The sequence below is a fragment of the Thermobia domestica genome, chromosome 5 (assembly GCF_964235325.1).
Source record: "Thermobia domestica chromosome 5, izTheDome1.hap1.1, whole genome shotgun sequence".
Classification (NCBI taxonomy): domain Eukaryota; kingdom Metazoa; phylum Arthropoda; class Insecta; order Zygentoma; family Lepismatidae; genus Thermobia; species Thermobia domestica.
In genome coordinates this window covers 290,746,291-290,770,289 of record NC_137458.1, presented here as the reverse complement: position 1 = coordinate 290,770,289, position 23,999 = coordinate 290,746,291, and the positions used below count along the sequence as shown (strand labels likewise).

The 23,999-nt window shown below is 37.5% G+C and overlaps 1 protein-coding gene across 1 annotated transcript in view; it reads right to left on the bottom strand.

Moving 5' to 3' along the window:
* Window positions 1-233: 233 nt before the first annotated feature.
* Obp73a (Odorant-binding protein 73a) overlaps window positions 234-23,999 on the bottom strand; it is a 103,122-nt gene continuing 79,356 nt past the window's right edge. The window contains exons 4-8 of the mRNA XM_081760217.1: window positions 21,330-21,365; window positions 17,901-18,048; window positions 13,520-13,584; window positions 6,374-6,425; window positions 234-468 (exon numbers count right to left, since the gene is read on the bottom strand). Coding sequence (XP_081616343.1) covers window positions 6,408-6,425; window positions 13,520-13,584; window positions 17,901-18,048; window positions 21,330-21,365 — 267 coding nt within the window. The 3' untranslated portion in view covers window positions 234-468; window positions 6,374-6,407. The remainder of the gene's footprint in view (window positions 469-6,373; window positions 6,426-13,519; window positions 13,585-17,900; window positions 18,049-21,329; window positions 21,366-23,999) is intronic.

Here is a 23,999-nt window from a genome sequence, read left to right as displayed (position 1 = left end):
TCAAAATAATAAAATGTTTTCATATTCACATTGCATTCTTACCTAATATCTGTGCCATATTACAAAGAGTTCTGTGGTTTTTGTCCATTCGTGAATTTCACGCTCCAAAAGAAGAATATTGTCGTGGATTTTGTCCATTGGCGTGTTTGGCTGGTAAGCATGGACGCGTACCCCTAAATTTTGTGTAATTGGTTTTGATACGAAGCAAAATATTTGTATTTCAAATAATTATGTTCTGTTTTAATATTTAAATTAAATACATTTATTTATAAAATAAAATTAATTGTTACAAATAGAATGCGTGGTACACTATGATTGTACATATTTGATTCACAAAATTAATCCTCTAAACAGGATAAAACACATCTTTTGTTCCAAACAGGGCCTACGTCCAAAGAACCTATGCTGGAACGTCCGTTATATAACATTTATTTCTGGATGTAGACAGTCAATGAATCTGCAACTCATCTGAAAAAGAAAGAAGAGATATTTGTTGTAATACGTTATACTCAATTAAATTAATTAGGTAATAATATTCAAAAGTGGCAACGAACTTAACGGTGCTGGGCACTTACACCATTTTGATTTTCAGTCCATTTTTCAAGTCTCGTTAAGCGTTTTTTGTTTGTTTTTTCAAAATTAATTTGCGTTAAATGTAGATTAATATTACTTAAATTTGATTGTTAAATATTAATGTTATATATATATATATATATATATATATATATATATATATATTGTGAGCGTGTAGCCCCCCCTCACTCCCATTCCATTTTAAATTTCCCAGTTACTGTTGGCTGAATTGGAATGAGGCTCCATGTACTGTTCGTCGACGCAAACTGTGTTCTAGTTTTATCCTTTTCCATGAGTTGGAAGCCCTGTGAGTAGTGACTTGCGTTTCCTGTTCACCGAACAAAAGAGGTGCAACGTGGTCAAAATGATGCAAAACATAGTTCGTCGAATTCAAACATCATCGAGACTCACTTTTATTGTTTTTAACATTTCAATTATTTCGCCTTAATGGTGAACTCATTTAGCACCTTTCGACATGTATATTTCTTATAAAAAAACATTTACTATTGATATTTTTAAAATATTTCTTTGTTATGAGTAGCGCAAGCTTACTGACGCTCAGTAAGAAGGCGCGGGTGTGCTCGAAAATGGCTGCTGGCTGAATTGTTCTGCATAAGTCGTGTTCACTAAGAATCTAAGGTTTCTTCCATCATCTACTAAAGGATTGTAAATCCAATTAGGTATCAAACAAAGTAATGTCAAAGTAAATAGGTAAATGTAATATTTGTGCAAAACCAAAAAAATCTATGAAAACAGCACTTGACATTCACGACGCCAAAAGCCAATGATTTGTGAACATGAAACCCTAAGGAATAAATAGCAAAATATATATTCAGTTGAGAAAGAAGAACTAAAACGGAGCCTAAATTATGATCATTGATCAGACTACAAATATCTACGAAAAATTTCACCAATGGAAATAACTACGTGACACCCCCCCCCCCAAAACCATCAATTTCCAGTGCAACGAAATTTAGTGTGAATAAGTAGCGTGTGTAAGTGTTTGTGCATCGTATAATTTAAAAGTTTTAGCCGGCATTCACAGTCCATTATTTTCTTTAAGAAAGAAAGAAATCAATAATTCACTATTATTTCTTCGTAATATTTGCGCATGAAAATCGTTATGGGCTTATGATGTGCTAGTGTACGTTGAGTAAATTATACAATAATATGTAATAATATTGTATACGTAAGTATTACACATAACTTGTGTTAATTGAATAAAAGTTACATATTGTACATGTTTGGTTTGCAATCACCTTTACTGTGTGCTCTACGCAAATCACTACTGAAATGGTGGATTTTCCATCTAACTACTTGTGATTATTTTATTGATGTCAGCAGGCGTGGTGAGGACGGTGGGCGCCCGAAGTCGCAACCTCAATTGAGTGTCGCATTGGTTCGAGATCCTGCTTGGAGGTTTGCGCATGTTTTATTTTAGTGTTGTCAGCTGTCCGGCGAATGTCCTCTTTCCATCAACTGCTAAAATCCACCGCAGGTAAGGCGTATCGAACAAGACTCGAACTCAGAAGGGTATATGAATTAGCTTATCCCGAATGGGACCAGGTAAGGAACAGACCCTGCAGGTCATAATATATATATATATATATATATATATATATATATATATATATATATATATATATATATATATATATATATATATATAATGGAATTGATTTTCATGAAGTCACGGTCATTTAAATAGATTTTCATGAAACCAGGGACACTTAAATAGATTTTCATGAAGCCAGGGACATTTAAGTAGATTTTCATGAAGTCAGGGAAATTTAAATAGATTTTTATGAAGTCAGGGACATTTAAATAGATTTTCATGAATTCAGGGACATTTAAATAGATTTTCATGGAGTGAGGGACATTTAAATAGATTTTCAAAAAGTCAGGGACATTTAAATAATTTTCATAAAGTCAGTAACATTCAAATAGATTTTCATGGATGAGGGACATTTAAATAGTTTTGATGAAGAAATAAACAAAATCAAGCCATTAAAATTCCGGTTGATTTCAAAGAAAACAAAAGAAGGCTAAAGTACAAAGATGCTACAGATATCTTTCACCGTTAAGAACACTATCTTCCAGTTACACCAAGATATACAGCAAGCGTGGAAAACACCAGACCAGTGGCGTATGCAGTTCCCGGTCTTAACTCCCTTGAGCAAAATGTTATCCTAAAATAATCATTTAGGTACACAAACACTTGAAGTAATAATGAACTCGGGAGCTTGAATTTACCCTTGACAAAATCCTGCGTACGTAATTGCCCCAGACAGATATTCACTATCTGTACGGCTGTCTTCTCGAATAGCTTCTTATGTGGCTACTCGAGGTGGTCGTGCGTGTTCTCAAGGGAATAACGGTGTATTTTTGAATACAATGTATAACTTGAGGTCAATCCAAACGGAACTAACTTTCTCTTCGTGCTGTGGGAAATTGGCCTTTATGAAAACAGCGAGTACTTCGCACGAACTGCTGTTCTTGAAAAATGGACTTCACGTGACTGTTGCGTCAATTTCTACACTTAGTTTGTTATATCGTAAGCTTCGATATGAAATATACGCAAATTATATCGTACTTAACCCTCGCACTACTTAGCTATTTTTTGTAACGCGGACTACCAAGAGGCGTCAGTTTGTACCCACCTGTTAAGATTAAATACATCTCGCAAAAGAAACGAATTAAAAATTTTCACAAAAATCTACAGAGACTGAAGTGAACAGCACACGGAATAAGACTAACAGCTGTTTATTATACTGCCATCTAGGAGTGACACTTCTAAATTTCAATCACAGCTCCTACCAACGGAGAAGGCTACTTTCTGCTCACCAACTTAAAATAGCAAATTTATGACACACACTAAGGTTCAATTTGCACCATCATAAGGTATACGTTTTAGCAAAAAAAAAGTTGAGCAATAAGATATTTTTCCTTTACTCTTTTTTTTTTTTTACAATTTTAAAGAAACGGTTAGAGGAGTTGTTGTGGGCACAAAGTACTCCCCCATTGGTAGTGCGAGGGTTAAATTCAGAAATCGGCGAAAATGTAGTCAACGCATTTTGGTTTCAGATAGCTCAAATGATAACAATACGCTGCTTGACAAATGCTAAGGGACAGTGTCATTTTTCGGAATAATAATTCAGAATAGACATTAAGGGAAAAAATGAAAAGCAGTACATACGCAGTAGAGACAGTGTGCAACTATTCTAATGGAAAATGGTACAGATTGTGCAATATGGGAAAAATAAGATAACGAAAAGGCAAAAAGGTGCTCTTTGAAGTATGTCCAAACAGTTCCGCAAAATGGATCTTCCTGCCAGAAGGACACAGACATGAGTACCTCAGTAAGATGTATGACCTCCGCGGACACTATTGCGCATTCTGCTCTGTTATTTATGCTGTCCACGAAACTAGTGAAAGGTTTTTAATGGATACTGTCATATTCCTCTCGCAAGGTTTGTCAGTTCTTGCACGGTTTGGGAAGAGAGAATTCGTTGAGAAACGCGTCTGCCAAGGACATCCCATGCATGTTCAAGAGGATTAAGATCCGGAAAGTAAGCAGACCATTGCATACGTGCAATATCTTCACTTCAAGTATGTCTGATACTTCAGCAGTCCTGTATGGCCGCGCATTGTCATTCATAAATAGAAAGTGTGGACTTACCGCAGCTCGAAAACGACGAACATGATTCAAAAGAATCTCTGTGCAATACCGCTGCTATGTCACGCTACCTCGTTTAAAGATGTGAAGCGGGGTTCTGCCATTGTGCATAATGCCTGTTCACACTATCAGGCCTTAGCCACAGCGATCACATTCATGAACATTCTGTTGTGCACAACGTGTTCCCCGCTCTCTGCACAGTAACTGCTGGCCAAAATCACTTGTTACAATGAAACGGGATTCATTGGAGAACATCAGCCTGGATTGCTGATCCCCAACAACGTGTTCCTCACACTAAAGCAATCATTTGCGACAACGGCATGGTTGAAGTGTGATTCATTGAACAGACTTCCGTACATACAAATCAATCAGATTTAAGCGCCGCGAAATGGTTCTGACAGATACGTGTGTACCGGTAGCAGTTGCAAGGTCTGGAGCTATCTGACGCGAAGTGCGCTGTCTGTTCCTTTTCGCGGTCTATGTTCCGTTAAGGGGGTCCAAAACTACACTGGACCCCCTTAAGCTAACCTGACCTAAGCTAACCTAACCTAACATAACCTGACCTGACCTGACCTGACCTAACCTAACATAACGTTATATTATGTAATCAAACGAAAATCAATAGAAAGAAATGGTGTCAAAGGCACTGGACCCCCTTAACGGAACATTGACCCTTTTCGCAACTAGAAATACATATCGATCGACTTGAGGTGTGATCTTCCTTCGATGACTACCGGCATGCTGTTGTATCGCATTTCAATCTTTTGCGGCTTTTTTCAATCGCAAGATGCCACTTTTTGACACTCCGATTGCTGTCACCACAATAGTGCATTTTGACCAGTTTCCAGCCGTTCAAGTGCACGTCCACGATTGTACGCAATCAAATGCTGTCTTGAAGCCATTTTGAACTTAATTATTCCCTCACCACACTGAATTTCACAGAACTGAATTCCACCACCTACGGCGCTATTCACATAAACACCTCACTGCATGCATCTTCGACTGAATATCGAGCTTTCGTGCACCATCTTTTATACAGATAACAGGTCCTGCTCAACTACATCCTCTGCATTGCCTTTGACTATAATTGGTCTGCTGCCTGGAATGCTACGTGACAGAAATCCGTTATTCCTTAGCAATTGTCAAGCAGTGTAACAGTATCATTGAGTGTAATCATTATTATTCGTTTTCGTGTTTTATGTAGGTATAAAATAACAAAAGCAAACCAAATTTATATATATAGATAATATTTGTTTTGGCAGAATTTGTATCAAATTGTCCTTATTTTCATAAGGACGAATTTCCATCAGCACGAGAATTTAATTAGTTCGTTCTGACCTCAGACAGCTCACATGTTCGGAACCAGGCTTGCCAACCGTACGATATTTTATCGTGATATACGATAATTTAAGCCTTGATGCTACATACGATAACGTCTTTGCGATAATAGGTGAATATATGGTAACTTTAGAACGCACACTTTTTTGCAGTGTTTAAATATGCTAATAAATTGTAGATGTTCATTAAATAATTATAAAACATACAGTGAGGTTTTTAACAGTCATTCCCGCTAAAATAAACCAATAACGATTTGAGAATTGACAAATGGCAACCCTGCATCCATTCATTAAATTCAATTACGTTTGCAAAGGGATGGAAAGATTGTTCTTCAGAGTAATAAGGATTTTTAAACAATGGTTAATACAGTTACACCGATTTCGAGTTCAAGACTATGCTATTATAAGTAGCATTATATTTGATTCTAGAATTACCACGTGCGTAACTAATATACGATATATATATTTTATAATATACAATGATTTTAAAGATGAAAATGAATGATTTTGTTCTCTGAGGTTGGCAACTCTGTTCGGAACGTCTCACGCAGTTTGATTTTCATGAAGCGATTGATGTTTCGACTCGCACATATTCTATTTACACAATGCTAAATATGGCCATTTCACCAGCAGTGTGAAGCGAGGATTCATAAGTATTTGAATGGCATGAGGCAGTAAGGGTGAAAACATGTTTGTGCTGATATACCTGATTAGTGTCAGCTGTATATGAAAGAAAGATCAGTGTTATGAATAATATTATTAAAATGTATTGCAGAAGAATACTTACTTGTGAAATGCATACAAACAATTGGATGGATAATTTATGGAGTTTCACAATACTGAAAGAAAAAGGGAAAATATATTTAGATAGATGTAATGTATTCTATTCATTCTTATTTAGAAAACTAATTGTTTTAAAATTATTACTTCATCGTAACTATTTCATATTCAACAATTCTAGTAGCACATTGATAGTCCCTACCTAAGCTAATTAAAAAAAAAAAAAAAACTTGTTTCGTAGGTGTATTATTGATAATTGAAGACTCGCTGTAGAGAACAATGTAAGTGCTACCTTGAAATTGTTTCACTTATTTTATTGTTTAAATACACTTATGCCTTAGTTAGATTTTCTTACTTATTTATATGCTAGATTCTATTTCTAAGCAATAGTGTTTTCTATTTTGTGAACCTTGGCCATAATTTACTACCTTTTGTCTCTACTGTTATAGTAACTATTGTTTTGGGGACTTCATTGTTTCCTACAACGAGTCTTAAATTGAATTCACTGACAAATGCTCGGCAAAGCGGCCAGTTGCAATGTTATTGATTGGTTAGCCTTCTGTTTCCCAGTGTTGGGTTTACTGTTTGTGCTGTTAGACAAAATTTTGCACTTATTTAAATTACAGGGTGTTCGGAATGGGACTGACGGTTTTTAAAAGTGTATAGTTTTAATATGGTCCGAGATACGAAAAAAAAAAAAACAATCATATTGAAGGAAAACTCAAAAAGTTTTGTTCAGCAAATTTTCATACTTGAACAACTACCGATGACGGCGCTAGTATCGCCGATAAACAGAAATGGCGTCGGCAGTCGAAAAGGCGCAATGCGTGTGATGGTTTGCAGAGACAAAAAGTGTTGTGTTCAAGTTCAACGAAACTTTCGACGTGTTTACCACAAGGATCCTCCTTCACGCAACAGTATCCAGGCATGGAAGGATCAATTTTTATCAACGAGGAATGTAGTGAAACAACACAGCGATAGTAAATTGCGTGTGTCAGAAGAAAATGTGGAAGCAATAAGAAAGTGTTTCTCACGTAGCCCGAGCAAGCCAATTCCAAAGTCAATAGTGCACGATGTGGTACACAAACGATTACGTTTGCGCGCGTATAAAGTGCAATTGTTGCAAGAAATTAAGCCCAATGATAAGCCACAGAGAGCAGCATTTGCTACTGAAATTCTGGACAGGTTTGATTGTGACCATAATTTCCTATTGAACGTTGTTTTCTCTGATGAGGCAATTTTACACTTGTCTGGCTGTGTTAACAGACACAATGTAGGGATACGGGGATTTGAGAATCCGCATGCATACATAGAGCATTCTAGAGACAGTCCCAAATTGAATGTTTGGTGAGCTTTAATACATAATGCAGTTATAGACCCCTTCTTTTTCATAGAGCAAACCATAACAGGAAAAGTGTTCTTAGACATGCTTCAACACTTTGTACTTCCCCAATTACAACATTTGCAACCTCAAGTGATATTCCAATTGGATGGTACCCCGCCACATTGGAGCCTCAAGTGAGGGATTACCTTGCTACTGAATTTCCTGGCCGTTGGATAGGCCGTAATGGGCCAATTAGGTGGCCTCTACGCCTTACCACTGGCGCAAATCCCGGGGGGACGAGGGGGACATGTCCCCCCCAATGTTGGACCTGGGGGGGACTGTCCCCTCCAATAATCTGACTTAAAAAGTGCTTTTTGGGATAAGTGTTAGGATTTATGTCCGACTGCCACAAAGGAATGTGAGATGAAATTGATTTCTCTTGGCTTTTTAAAAAGAATCGTATTCTGTAGTATTTCAAACTGAACTTCGTGCTGTAGTGCGTTTAGTAGTCTCACCAATATGTATTAATTCCATTTCCGCTACTTGGGCACAAATTGCAATAAATGTCAGGAGGGTATGCCCCTCTCCTCATGCTGAAAAGTTGTCTCACCTGTAGGTACGGGCACACATTCCGGCGAAATGGGAAGACGTCCCCCCCAACATTGGAACTGGAGGCTCTCCCAAGAATCCGATTTGAAAAGTGCTTTTTGCAGATAAGTGTGATCATTTGTATCCGACTGCCACAAAGGAAAGTGAGATGAAATTTGTTTCTCTTGGCTTTTACATTTTTAATGAAAATGAAGGCGTGCGACTGTGTGTGACGTAACCTGATATGAAATCTTATCTCCTCCTCTGCCCTAGGCCCCAGCACACGAAGAGAACATAGACTATCCAATGTCAGTAGAACCCATCTTTTCAGTAAATGTGCATTTAATCTATTTGTAGTATCAGCCTAGGCATCTACTCATGCTTCGTTAGCTAACTAACTCTATAGCCTATGGAACCCAGAGGTTAAATGCCGCGTTCATAAAAACTCTCCACTGACTTCTATCCAGTTTCTACTTTGTATTCCTATTTTTGCGAGATCCATCTTAATATTGTCTTCCCATCTGCGCCTGGGTCTTTCTAATGGTCGTTTTCCGATTGGTCTTACCGCTAACACTTTGAAAGCGTTCCCACTTTCCTCCATCATGGCTATATGTCCTGCCCACCTAAGCCTCCTAGACTTGATGACCATAACAATGTTTGGTAAGCCGTATAATTTAGCTAGTTCCTCGTTATGAAGTTTCCGTCATTCCTCATTCCCGTTCCTCTTGGGTCCGAACATTCGTCTGAGCATCTTGTTCTCAAATATTTTCAGCCTAGTCCTACAATACTGTTCTTCCCTCAGAGAAAGTGATCATGTTTCGAAACCATACAGAACTACATATATGATTTTCGTTTTATATATTTTAATCTTCAAATTCCTCGACAGAATTGGCGACGACAAGAGATTTTGAACTGAATAATAACACGAATTCCCTGTTTTTAGTCGACATTTAATTTCTTCGTGAATATGATTTTCGTCTGTTAATATTGATCCTAAATATTTGAAAGTATCCTCTTTATCAAAAGTATTATTTAATATTTTAACGCATTCATAATTTGCCGTATTATGGTCCCGACGCACTGCCATATATTTAGTTTTCTCTGCATTTACTTCTAAACCCTTGTCCCTGCAAGCGTTTAATACGACCTCTACATTTCTTTCTATTGTTCTCCTATCATCCCCTATTAAATTTACATCATCAGCCTACGCATAACCTGGTGAACACTGTTCAGCTCTAGGCCCTGGTTGCTATCTTTGATTTTCCTTATAGCGTATTCCAGGACAAAGTTGAATAATAATGGCGACAACGCATTTCCTTGTTTCAGGTCATTCTCGACGTGAAAGCTCGTGTAAAAAAAAAAATTCCCACCCGGACTTTACTTTGGGATTCATTTAAACATGTTTTAATTGATCTAATTAGCTTTTTAGGTATTCCAAATTCTGTAAGAACGATGTACAATATTACTCTCCTAACCGAGTCGTAATCCTTTCTAAAATCAATAAATAGTTGATGTACCGGGCTACTGTATTCCCACATCTTTTCAAGTATTTGGCGAATGGTAAATATTTAGTCCATAGTTTATCAATTTCGTCTAAATCTACACTGATAATCTCCAATAATTTCATCTGCGTATGGGGGCAATCTTGCAAATAGAATGTTTGATAGGATTTTATAGGATGTTGACAGAAGAGAGATCCCTCGATAATTATTACAGTCAGTTTTGTCGCCTTTCTTGTGGATTGGAACAATGATTGATTCTTTCTACTCTTGTGGCAATTCTTCCTTGTCGTAGATAAGGAGAATGAGTTTGTGTATCTTGTTCCACAATTTTTCGCCTCCAGGTAAAATTAACTCAGCCGGAATTTCGTTTACACCCGGAGATTTGTGTTTCTTTAATTTATTTATAGCGATTTCTACTTCCATTCGATTGGGTTCTGGAATATACAGTTCTGCAGTGTGTATTTCCCTTTCTCGACGCACATTAGTTTTTGGCTGCGTGTTAAGCAAATCGTCAAAGAAATCTTTCCATCTATTTAAAATGCTATCTGTATCAGTGTGAATTGTTCCATCAGCTTTATTTAACATAAGCACGAGAAATTCGTTGATCCCTTTATACATGTCCCGATCGTTTTTATTTTTACTATTACCTTTAAGTTCCTTAATTTTAGCTTTCAAAAAATCGCGTTTCTTTGTTCTAAAAGTTTTAGAAGTTTCTCGCCTAATGTCTACGAAATTTTGTGTAGTTATTCGGATTTTGTAGCCAACGTAATTTTGCCTGTTTTCTCTGCTAGTTCGAACTATGGTTTGTTAATACGTATTTTCGCGTGTACCAATTTTTCTTTTCAGAGAGGATCCTTCGTAAGCAAAGAAAAGAATTCAATTGCTGGATTTTTTCCTCCATAATCTTAAGGTTACATCTGTTAAAGAGTATATGACATGCGTCAGATTTCTGTAACGATTCCTGTAATGTTATTGAGATTAACATCATTTTGCTCAAAGAGCATTGTTGCGTCATACGTAATTGATATTCTTTCTTCATAGTTTTGGGGAAGTCATTATTTTTATTATTATAAAACAATTTTATGGTGGATCTTTGTGGATGCCTAATTAGAAACATACCAATTATAAATATGCATGTATTCAGATTGCAGAATGTGTTCACGGGAGTGATTTGTAATACTGATATGTACTACTACTTCATCTACATCGCCTAATATATAATATACTCTACAACAGTTGATCAGATTCATCTACCGTAATATGAGTTTCATCTCCCTTCTCTAGAATAAACCTCAAATCTGACCACCTCCCAATGTTGACGACAAGCAATGGCGTATTTAGGATTTTGTTCCGAGGGGCTATGCCCAACACAAGGAAGGAAGTGGGCAATTGCCCACCTGAGTCTGAGAATTAAATATATTTTAATTTATGCATTGCAGTCCCATAAATCCTATATGATATAATACAGAAATTTAGGAGTGAATCTAACCCTTTATTCTATTCATACAAGAAAAAGGAAGCATCCTCTTGGCCTTCCTAATTTCCCGGGCTAATTATTCCCCCATTTTGATTTTCTTTAATTCAAACATTTCCTTCTTTTAAAAATAACTAAACGATATAATTTTTCCTTTGTTATAATATCTAAAGTCCTTTCATGTTGATATCCGCGCAAGTTGGTATGGAACACCTGTTTCGCTTATCAACTCCTCTTTGTTTTGGTGTTACTGATGACGGCCGACTTGAATCACAACTGACAACGGTTGATAAAGTACGATACACGGAACCAAAGAAAGTAACGCCAAGAAAAAGAAACAGAAAAGTAGAAAGAACGAAATAAAGAACAAAAGGACGCAGTTCTTACATGGAATGAAATTTGACAAATTCAGTATTATATCTGAACAAAGAGCATAAGAAAATGGAAAATTAATGACATTCTTAGAAATGGTAAGAAGGATTATTTTTGTACGTGGAATGCGAAAAACTAACAAATTTATTTCGGGGATAGCTTGATCCCGATAGCCTCCTAAATACGCCACTGAAGACAATTCTGCTCCCCTGATCCTTCACAGCACTGTTTTTCAACTTTATAAATATTTTGAACATCGCCATCGCTTAATTATATATATATATATATATATATATATATATATATATATATATATATATATATATATATATATATATATATATATATATATAATATATGGGAACGGTCTTACCCGTCCCCCAGAATGTTGAAGACAGATTTGCGCCGATGCGCCTTACCTCCCTGGACTTCTTCCTGTGGGGGTATGTGAAAGAACTTGTGTACTCTGGTGAAAAGGTGCGTAACCTTGATGAACTGAAGAACCGTATTGGGAATGCGATTGCTTCAGTAACCACTTAGATGTTACAGAATACGTGGAGAGAGATTGAGTTCAGGCTAGATATTGTAAGAGTTTCAAATGGAGCTCACATGGAGTTACACTCAGTTAGAATGACTTGTAAGTAAGACCAAATAAACTTTTTGAGTACTCCTTTAAAATGCTTGCTATTTTTCTCCTGTATCTCTGACCATATTAAAACTATACTTTTTAAAAATCGTCAGTCCCATTCCGGACAACCTGTATATGTTGCGACAGAGATTCGAGAGATTTTAAAAAAAACATTAAGAGGAAATGATAAAAATTTATTTGGGTGTAAGAAGTTGGTATATACTAAACATAAAATCATTTGATTATTTGTGAATCTACGTCAGCAAACAGAAAATAGTATTGTACAAAATAAAGAAAACAGAGTTGTGCCCAAAACCAAAAATTCATGAACATCTTCCTGAATAAGACGCTTCAGTTTCAGCTCTGGAATTGACATACAGGCTCAAAGAAACTGTATCTTAATAATAATAATCAGTACCGTGCCGTGGGGAGGGCGAGCGGCAGGGCCCAAAATTCGGGAGGAAAAAGGAAAAAGATAGGAAAAATTACTTGGAATATATGTATAATGGCGCCGTCGTATACTCTCGCCCCGGGCGCTGATTTTCCACGGCACTGCACTGATAATAATAATAATAATAATAATAATAATAATAATAATAATAATAATAATTTTTGTTTGTTTTTTGTGCAACACTTTTTTCTGTTTGGTAGCTTAAATAAGGACTGCTTTCTTGTCTAGTTTGTATTCCAATTTGTTATACCCAAATTAGTTTCTTCATTTTTTCTTAATAACATTTTTAAAATGGTTCGATTCACTCACGCACCCTGTATTTATTTTTCAATATTCAATTTATCTTACTATAGGCCTATATGTCTTATGAAAAAAAACTAATGGATGTTCATTTTAAAAGGTCACTATAATAATTACAAAATATTATAAGCTGATTGAGAAAATATTTTTTTTAAAAAAATCGATTTATTTGTTTTCTCTCTTATTATTTTTGCGTGGCTCTGTTCTGGATTCATCATCCCACAGACAGGGGCGCCCGAAGAAAATTTTCTAGGGAGGGGCATCTCCATGGTGATATATTACGTCTGGTATTTAATATACGTGGTTTGTTAAATTACGTTTACATTTTCGTGAGCCAGAGGGGGGACCCGGGCCTTACCCTGCTCTCCCCTTCGGGCGCCCATGCCCACGGAACATCGTTTATGTGTGTTGGACATGACAATATACACGTGTAATATAAAAGAACTAATGTTAATTATTGAAAGTACATTTCTAACATATTTATATTAAGGTAATTGAAACAAAATGTACAAACCTGAGCCACTTTTTCACTAACGCATTCGAAAACATCATATGATACATGGCATGCTAACGCTGGTTCTGAAATTAAAAAAAAATCAATTAAAATTTTGCCATATACAATTAACATAAAACATAACAGTATTCTTACTTTTTTCTCAATTGAACAGAATGATTAAGATAGCATGTTGTGTATTATCAGAATTATTGTATGAGGTGCGGTCAGAAAAAGAAGACACAATGACTTTGAAACCTTTGTTGCTACAGATACAGCACAGGTGAAACTAACTACTTTTCAGTACATTCACCACCGGAATTCAGACTTTGTCATAACATACGATCAACTTTTGTATTCCGATTTGTGTCTTCTTATACCACAATAGATGCTTGTCCGAAAATGTTTTAATAATGGTGAATAATTTCAAACGGATGGCATACGAGGGTCACTACGAAAGTTTTGAGATACGCATTGTTGTTGCACAGTATTTGAATTCCAACAATTGCGTTCGGTAGTGGTATCCAGAGCGAAGAAGCGGAGCAAGCTTCAACTCTCCTCGCTTATCGGCGTGGCCGTATCGCCTTCACTTGTTTGTTGATGTGAGCAGTATTCGGCTGTCTAGAATGGAGCTCGAAAGGGAACATTTTCGGGCAATAATCCTTTACGATTTCAAAAGTGGTTTCAACGAGACACAAAGCCTTGACCGTTTGCAGGGGGCATTTGGGGACTTTGCTCCTTCCCGTGCTACAATTTTTCGGTGGTTTGGTGAATTCAGAAGAGGCCGGACATTGCTTAAAGATGAAGAGAGAGCTGGACGTCCGGCAACCGCTGTGGAACAAATGATTCGAGAAAATCCTCGAACAACTTTCAAGGACATTGATTCTACAGTGAACATTGGATCGCCAGCTGTAACAAAAATTCTTCATGATCATCTTCGGCTCAGGAAGGTTTCATCTCGTTGGGTGCCTCACACTTTGACTCAACAGCAGAAGCGCATTCGTGTGGAATGGTGTGAAGAAATGCTTGCAAGATTTGATGGAGGCAATTCTCGACGCGTCTCTGACATTGTTATTGGTGATGAGACTTGGATCTATCATTTTGACCCTGAAAATAAACGCCAGTCTACAGTTTGGATCTTTCCAGATGAAAATCCACCCATGCAAGTGAAGCGACCGCAAAGTGTGGGGAAGAAGATGGTCGCAACTTTCTTCTCCAAATCTGGCCATGTTGCAACTGTTCCACTTGAAGAACAAAGGACTGTTACGGCTCAGTGGTATACCACTGTTTGCCTAACAAAAGTGTTCCAGAAGATTCGGGAACGGCGTCCAAGAACTGGATTGCGTAAGATCCTGCTTCATCATGACAACGCGTCCGCAGGAACGGCCATCACAATTCAGTTTTTAGAATCTACGGAGGTCAAACTTATGACTCAACCGCCGTATAGCCCTGACCTGGCCCTGAAGAAGCTATAGTGGCTTACGAGAATGAACTTTCAACACTTGAAGAAAAAGACTGGCTACACTGCTTCCAAAAGCGGTTTTCGAGGACGCAAAAGTGTGTACAGTGTAATGGTGAATACTTTGAGAAAATGTAAGTGTTAAATTGATTTTAAGTATGTAAGTTATTTCACATCTCAAAACTTTCGTAGTGACCCTCGTCCACCGGTTCTATCGCAGGTGGCGGCTGACTTACATCACAATACAAAAGTTGATCCCACGGTATGACAAGTATCTGAATTCTGGTGGTGATTTGTATTGAAAAGTATCTGTAGCAATAAATGTTTCGAGGTAACTGTGCTGTGTCTGTAGCAATAAGTGTTTCAAGGTTGAGGGAGTGCGGTGGCTCAATGGTAGAGCGTTCACCTACGGTGCTTGAGGTCCCTAGTCCTATCCCAGCTCGCGCCGTGTGAACTTTGTGGTGGACAAACACCGATGCTCGTGGGTTTTCTCGAGATTCTCCCGTTTCCTCCCACTTTCTTCATTCCACCATTTCATTCATTTCTCATCATCACTCATCTCACCATTTCTACTTTAGCCTAATCGGCATAACCGTGGGACGTAAAACTTAAAGATTTCATTTCATTTCATTTCAAGTGTTTCAAGGTCACTGTGTCGTCTTTATGTTTACCACCCCAGAAAAAACTTACTTTCTGGATGAGCCTCGTATATCTGATGGATGCAAAAGGACAAGATATTAGTATACCACATATACACAAAAATGACGGCGGACAGCGTCAACTGATGTTGGTTCGTAGGAGCTTCCTGTAGGAACTACTGCTGCTGTGTTGCATCTCGAAATGTTTGACAAAGTCTAATTTTGAGACTGTTCCCTTAATTTATGTTGGTAAAAGTAGGAAACAACATCAGACTGTCATTGAAACAGAGATAACTTCTTGTTTTAGTGTTCTGGACAAATTGTGCGTAATTGCACTCACTTACAATGACCTGCAAATCTTCACAATAACAATAATCCCATGACAGTTCTTGTTCGGAATGGATTTCTCCTTTAGTATAATCTTCCTTCGGGGAGTTTTTCCGTTATCCAAAATCTATAATGGGCTGTATCTGAGATTGACAATCGAAAACCGTAAAGGAATAATCCTATGTTGTTCACGTAGTGGCCACGAGGACGTTTATTTTTATTTATTTTACCGAATCTTGGACCTCCCTTCCACGAATGCAGCAAGTGGTTGTAGGAACAGAGGCGGTGGGAAGGACAGTACACGGGTTCTACGTGCTAGAGCCTTTCTGTTTCAACTGTGTCCCTTCTGGTGCCGCTATCGTTGTGTATTTTCCTGTATTTCCCTCGAAATAAGAGGGACAAGTTGCTGCGGTCGAGATTTTTCATTTGTTAGATGCGGAATCGTTGCCACAATGAATTATTTCACGGACTTCGCTGTGCTCTGTCTTGTTAGCCACTCTTAAGTAGCCTACGATCTTCACTCGCCAAGACCAAATGATTGAATGACAAATTGACAACATAGCTGAGGTCATTCACTTCTTTTCCCTAAGCAATGGTAGAGTTTCATCCGTTAGAGGGTGGTGGTGTTCGGGCCGAAGTTTGTTACGCATATTTTCCGAGGGAACACCTTGAATATCTTTTCATATTTCATATCTCAAGTAATGGAGCGTGGACCAACGAATAGGAAACACGAGGAAGTATCACCATGCCTTGACAACGTCAAAGGGAGGCAACACAAATATATGATTCGTAGGCCGCATGGTTAGCCTACGGGAAGACTGATTTTTGTATCGTGAAAGTAGTAGGTGTACAGGGTATGGCGTCGTGACAGCGATGCGCGTATAGAAGCAATGGGCAGAAGAGAATAGTAGGGAGTTGACCAAGCGATGTGATCACATTATAGGATGAAAAGCATTTTGTCCACATGAACGTGATCGTACTTCGTCATCCACAATATTAGACTGACGCTGGAGCGGGTGTGGTCTCGCATGCATCAACGGCTGAACGCTGGACTGAAACGCTTATGCTGTTAGGTGGTTGTCTATGTTCCAGAAGCCAAAAACATCTCAGGTTACAACTGGAGCATGGATACCTTCTAACACATGCTAAGTTTCGTGTCTTGTTTCTGATCGGTTCAGAATAATTATCTTATAATATTAGTTGTATATGCACTAGTCCTTATCGTGATGAACACAATCTGACAGCTTCGTAGCGGCCAAACATTATTAGCGACAATGCGAGATGCCATTAGGTACAACACGAAATCTCACCAGTGATTGCTACATCAGACAAGTTCTAGAGACGAAGGTCATACCCATCGTTCAGATATCTCTTAGATGCCAAATATCAGCGGGATAGTGTCCGACCACATGCATCCCACGTGCAAGCCTTCTTCAATGAACGACGTGTATCTTTGCTTCCCTGGCCTGTGCGGTCACCTAACAGGTAAGGTAGCCCATTAAATATGTCTGCAATATCTTGTTCCTTACCATCGTGCAACAAACAAAATCGATTTGTTTTCAACACGTACGCATGTGACATCGAAGATGAATCCTTAGGAATACATCCAACCCATGTTTCATGCTATTCCATGACGTATCGAGGATCGGATTGCTGCGTGTGGAAGTTTCATACTGATTTATCAAGGTTATGGGTTGTTGTACAGTTCTAAAATTGTAATGATTTTTGTATAGCCTGGGTTGCATGTATTAAAACCGTCGTATAAACTTCACATTCACATGTATATTATTGGTGTGTTACAATTTTCATAAACAGTAAAACTCACTTGCTACCAAATTTCCTGTTTTCAGTATGGCTTTCTATCTTAAGATATACTTTGAAATTTTAGTTACTGCACGAATACATCATAATCCTATTTAAAGCCATGTTTGAGAAGTTAAATAATACATAATACAAGGGGAAAAAATAAATATCTCACCATTTTGCCGTCCTATCAAATTTTGTTGAGTTTTTGACAAACACGAATAAACAGCTTGGGCAGTGGCTTCGTAATACTCGCTGTCCTGGACGCCATCTGTGTACAACCTCACAAGGCCATTTCGTTCAGGATAGCCGTAAGAGTCCACCTGAAATAATTTATATTATCATAATTATTAATAATAGTAGTACTAATAATAGTATTACTAGTAATATTAGTTATAATTTCAAGTAAATGCTTATTTCGAAATCATTTGAACAAAATGATGATGGTATACCCGTTTCAAAGCAGTATGAAATTTGAGTTTATATTTATGCTAATTTCACAATGCATTTAGCAATTCCCATAATCCAGAACGTTTTTTCTAAAGTTTAACGTCTCACAATTATCCCTTTAGGCTAAAGAAGATGGCCGTTAATGGAAGTGAATAATTCTGAAATTATCCTTGTGGTCTCTCACTGGGAATCGAACCCGGAACTACGTGCACCAAAGACCAGTAGGGAGGACTACCATAATCGAATTGAGAAAGATATCAAATATTAGACCTACTAACATTAAATATAAAATTTATTTCTTTGGAAACAGTATAGATGGAATAAATACAATTCTTTAGTTTAACAGACTCATTGTGTAGCAGGGGGGTGCGGTGGCTCAGTGGTAGAGCGTTTACCTCTGGTGATTGGGGTCCCTGGTTCGATCCCAGCTCGCGCCGTGTGGACTTTGTGGTGGACAAACATCGTGTTCGTGGGTTTTTCGGGGTTCCCCCGTGGCGCACACTAATATGTTTAGTTGAACCTTTCCGTCTAGTTCCAGATATGAAGCAGACATTACCCATTTCTGATTTTAGATGATAAAGTAGCATAATGAGAATATCTGTATCATCAGCAACTACGGCCACTTTATGACCTTCTAAAAGTATCTGAAGTGAAGCTGGAACGATTTCTGTATCCGCGTTATCAGAAGCTTGAATCATCTTGTGGCCATCGTCTGAAAGAGGCTTGCAGAGTATGAAAATGAACTGTCCTTTGTTGTTTGGATTTGCGATGAAAGCATTTTGGTTTCTCTGGATTTTCGGGTCTTCAGTAACTTTTACGTTGGCTGACGTGTCTTTAGCAGAGCACCGTTGATGTTTATGATCTCTAATGGAAGACTGGTCACTGTAGCCATCAAATACTAATATACTCTGATTGGACCTTCCATATTTGCAAAAACAGAAAAAAAGTACTGCCTGTACTGTTGGCAGATACATAAATAGGTTCCAGCTGTAGATCATTGAATGTGATAAAGAAGTGCTCCATCATCTAAGACATATTTGTCACACACTTTAGGTTGTGAAGCATCAGTTCAAAATTTAAACTGGAATTTGAATCGGAGAAGGACAATTAGTACGATCTAGGCACAGATGAGAACAATATTAAAATGGATCTTGTAGAAATAGGGTATTGTACAAAGTAGAAACTGAATCCAGCTGGCTAAGAATAGAAGTCAACGGAGAGCTTTTGTAAATGCGGTATTGAACGAGGTTCCTTACGTTGTGGAATCAGTTACTTATTATACGTTTATTACATACTGAAAATGTATCATGTATTCTGTATGAGCACGTATGCTTATCAGTGATGCAGTTTAAATAGAAAAGTGACTCAACTAAATAATGAATCTTATTGACATATAGTATTGGAAGTGGTTCTAAAGGGTATAAAGAACAGGAGAGTTTTGTATAAAAACATTGCAGATCACGTATACATCCTCCCTCCTCCAGAAAATAAATGTGTTATTCGTCCATCTATATTACTTTGTACTAGAACCAATCTTCAATCAACTCTCCTGAAAAGTTGTTGGTCTCTATTTGTGTCACTTTTAAATTACACCTTACGATATTTATTAAAATTTGAAACATCTTCTTTCCAAGATTCTGAAATCAATAATGTCACACAAATAAATTGCTATACAAATTATTTTTGCTAATATCAATTTAACTCCTGGAGCAATCCATGATCTATTAATTAAAGAGAAATAAAACAATCTGCAACAGAAATCTCAAAATAAGGGTGATTTATTAGTTTCCGAATTAAAAAAAAAAAAACAATTCTTATAAACTTGTCAAATGGCTACATTTAGGGATGAGCACGAAACAAGATTTGTGGCTGTCGCGTCTCGAAAATGTGCTGTAAAAGTGATGTCTCGACTCGAAAAATGTATATTTTTCTGTTGGAAGAGTCGTGTCTCGACTCTAATTTTGTCAAGAAAATCCTGTCTCGACTCGTCTAGTGCCCATCCCTAGCTACATTGTGCATATTAACAACAGTTATTTATTTCGATATAAGGATAGTAGGCCTAGAGATAGTAGAAAGTATGTTTTCTTAATATAAATATAATAATAAATCATATGAAATACTCAATATTTCCGAAATTCATTTTCTATGTTAACTCAATAATCAAACAGACATGGAACAAACCGTATATTGCGTCTAGCAGAAGAGGAGAAACATTTTAATTGTCCATGCTTCGACAACCAAGTAGCTTAAGGTATAGGAAAAATATGCGTATGTAACTTCTAAGCAAGGTCAACAACGGCGAAAAGAAGGCTTAAACCAAGGATCTTATGAAATAGAGGATCTGTCCTTACAACAAAATCTTGAAGCCATCCGTCATAGTTTCGCCACCCCTACTCTGCCCACTCCGCCCAATAGGATCGCAATGTTTTGAGCCAACAATCATGGCGGAAACGAAAGTATCCAATCAGACGATGGCAGAAACGAGAGTAGCCAATCAGACGTGTCGATGCTCGGTTGTTTTTTAGCTTCATCGATTTAATAGGATGAAGATACATATGGGCAGATCCTCTATTTATAACATCCTTGGCTTAAACAACATGCAGTGCAGGACTAGTAATAGGAAAATATTAGTGTTATAAACGAACATTAAGAATAAAATTCCATCTCCTTAATATAGTACATGGTAATAGTATACATGAGAACCCCCTGTCTTCCGTGCGCGAGGATACTTCATATTATATATTTATACGTTACCAAATTAAATCACTGCGTTGTCTTCATTATAAGTGCTTAACATTCTATTTTTACTTTCTAGAATAAATTTTGTTGATTTCGATTCGAAAAATGTTAAATATTTTTAAATTTATATCATGATGCAGACCAAAACCCTTGTTGCATATAATGTAATGCGCTATAGCATATAAAGTACAAGGGCAAATAGGTACGTTCTTTCTATTTTCGTATCAGTGGATAAGTAAATGAAAGTGGGTTTGTTACCCCCTTTCTAAGTTTGTAGATACTCAATGAATAATCCCTAAAAGTATGAGCGTCCAGCTTCTTCTGGAACTCAGACGGTCTTACGTATACTATATCCTAGTACATTTTGAAGAAAGGAACATAATATTTTGTAGAAAGACGAAAATGGAGTACTTACAGCTTGAACTTTTCTGTATACACATTGCAGCAAACACTGAAACAGAAGCAGAAGAAGAAATAAATAAATAAATAATACATATACGCTATATTAATGAAGTACATTCTTAAAATACTTGACATTTATAAAGATCCTACGTAAATTATGATGATATCTTAAATCCTGAATATCATGTAGGCCTACTGATGGTAGCTTAACATATACTAGTAACTTGAAAACTAACCACAAAACAACTTAATAACTTGGAAAATCCTGAAGGTTGGAAGAAAAACCTTATATATAATATATATATATATATATATATATATATATATATATATATATATATATATATATATATATATATATATACAGATGGTGATCAGAAAAATGGAAACACCTGTAGTTGGCAACACGTCAGATGTATGGGTTGGCAGTGGTGTCGTGGCGCCCGCAGCGCCGGTCCGCTGGTGGTGGTGTGTTAGGTCGGTCTCCATACTACGTCAGGCGCAGTGTCCAGTGGCTGCAGCAGACGGAGGTAGTGTAAAATGGGAGACCTCTCAGAGTTTCAAAGAGGGCAAATTGTTGGTGTGCGGTTATGTGGAGTGAGTTTGACGGCAGTTGCTATTGTGTTAGGTGTGTCGCGTGAGACAGTGTCGAAGGTGATGATGGCCTATACAACACACGGGAAAACCACATCGGGGAAGCGGAACAGTGGGCGGAAGAAAATCATGAGTGACAGGGCACGCCGGGTATTAAAGCGCATTGTCACACAGAACCGTCGTGCCACTGCGGAGCAAGTGACGGAGGAACTCAATCAGCACCTCCCCCACCCTGTTTCGACAATCACAGTCCGCCGCGAATTACATGACATGAACTTACGGGGTCGTGTTGCACGGGCCACACCACTCATCAGGGACCATAACGCTTTCGCACGCCGCAAATGGTGCCGCGACTATGCAACTTGGACCGTTGAGGACTGGAAACGTGCCATATGGTCGGATGAGTCACCCTTCACCCTATTCCCAACCATGGACCGTGTTTATGATCTGCAGTGTCTCCGCCCAACTGTGAAACATGGCGGCGGCTCGGTGATGCTGTGGGCCGCCATATCATGGTTTTCATTGGTCACACTTAGCGGACGAATCACTGGCAACGATTATGTCGCAATTTTAGGAGAGCACTTGCATCCTATGGTCCGGATGTTGTTCCCGGACAATGACGCCATCTTCCAGGATGATAATGCACCCATTCACACAGCTGGCGTTGCTGCAGCGTGGTTTGAGGAACATCGGGATGAAGTTCAACACCTCCCCTAGTCCGCCCAATCCCCAGATCTCAACATAATTGAACATCTGTGGTCCGTCTTGGAAACACGACTCCGGCGACGATTCCACCTCCATCCTCTCTCACAGAACTGGCCGATGCCCTGCACAAGGAATGGTGTAAAATTCCACTTGCTACCATTCACGACCTCTATACCTCCATCCCACGTCGCATCAAGGTTGTTCTGAAGGCGAAAGGTGGCCCGACACCATATTAATCTGGTAAGTTGCAATTTCGTTCAGGTGTTTCCATTTTTCTGATCACCATCTGTATATATATTGGAAGAAAATTCAGATAAACTTTTCAACTGTCGCTCCAAGTGGTATCCTTACACAGAAACAAGAAATTACACCCGAATAATTTTTTAAAAATTTTGTCTAAACTACCCTAGCTCTAAGCCAACCCGGTCGTACTCTATCCTATCCTATTATACTATACCCTTTTAAAGCGGTCTTACTTATCGATGCGCAGTTGGAGCATATATTGCAAAGTTTACTCGAAAATTTACTCACTAATAACTTACTGGGGTGCATAAAATGACATCATGGTCACGAGTTCGCAGAATAATTACTGTAGTTCATATGTAATTAACACGTATCATAGTATATAATTAAGGGTAAATTAGTGTTAGATATTTATTTCCAACATCTTATACAGGTGCGGACTACAAATCCAAAGAACTTTATCCTTTACATTTATACTATTATTATTATTATAATGCATTTTTCGTAATGACGGCACTCTCCATCCCTATTTGAATGCGTTTCTGTTTTGAATTCTTTCTTCACAGTTCAAGTATTTGTATATTAAGTTATTAACGAGTTTATAAAAATACTTATGAGCTAATTAAAAGATTATAAACAGTAAAATAACTATTAAAAAGGTGTGATACATTTCTATTCATAATCACACACGCACCTGTTTATAGTTGTTTGTTGTAATGAACTAAACGAGAAATCATACTTAGGATATGCTATTATCTAAGGGAGGTCTTGTCTTGTCTTCTTCACTATGATCAGTGATGATTTTGCACCAGGTTTTTCCACCTATCTATGCTTCTAATGTTAATTATTGAATATTTCGTAAGTTAATGTATTACTCTAACAAATTTGCTGGTTAAATGTTGGAAGCTATATAGATTGAATAAAGTTTTTTTTTCCATGTTATATTTTGTGTAGTAATCCCATTATTTCAGTGGTAGCTTTGTCTATTTTTTTTTTTTTTTTTAGATGATTGTAACTTTCTGGGTCATATAGCTTCTTGAATATTATTTTGTGGTCTGTATTTAAATATAAACATGTCATGTTATAGCTGCTTCATTCTTCTCAGGAGAATTTTATGTATGATAATATTTTTCTTGATTTT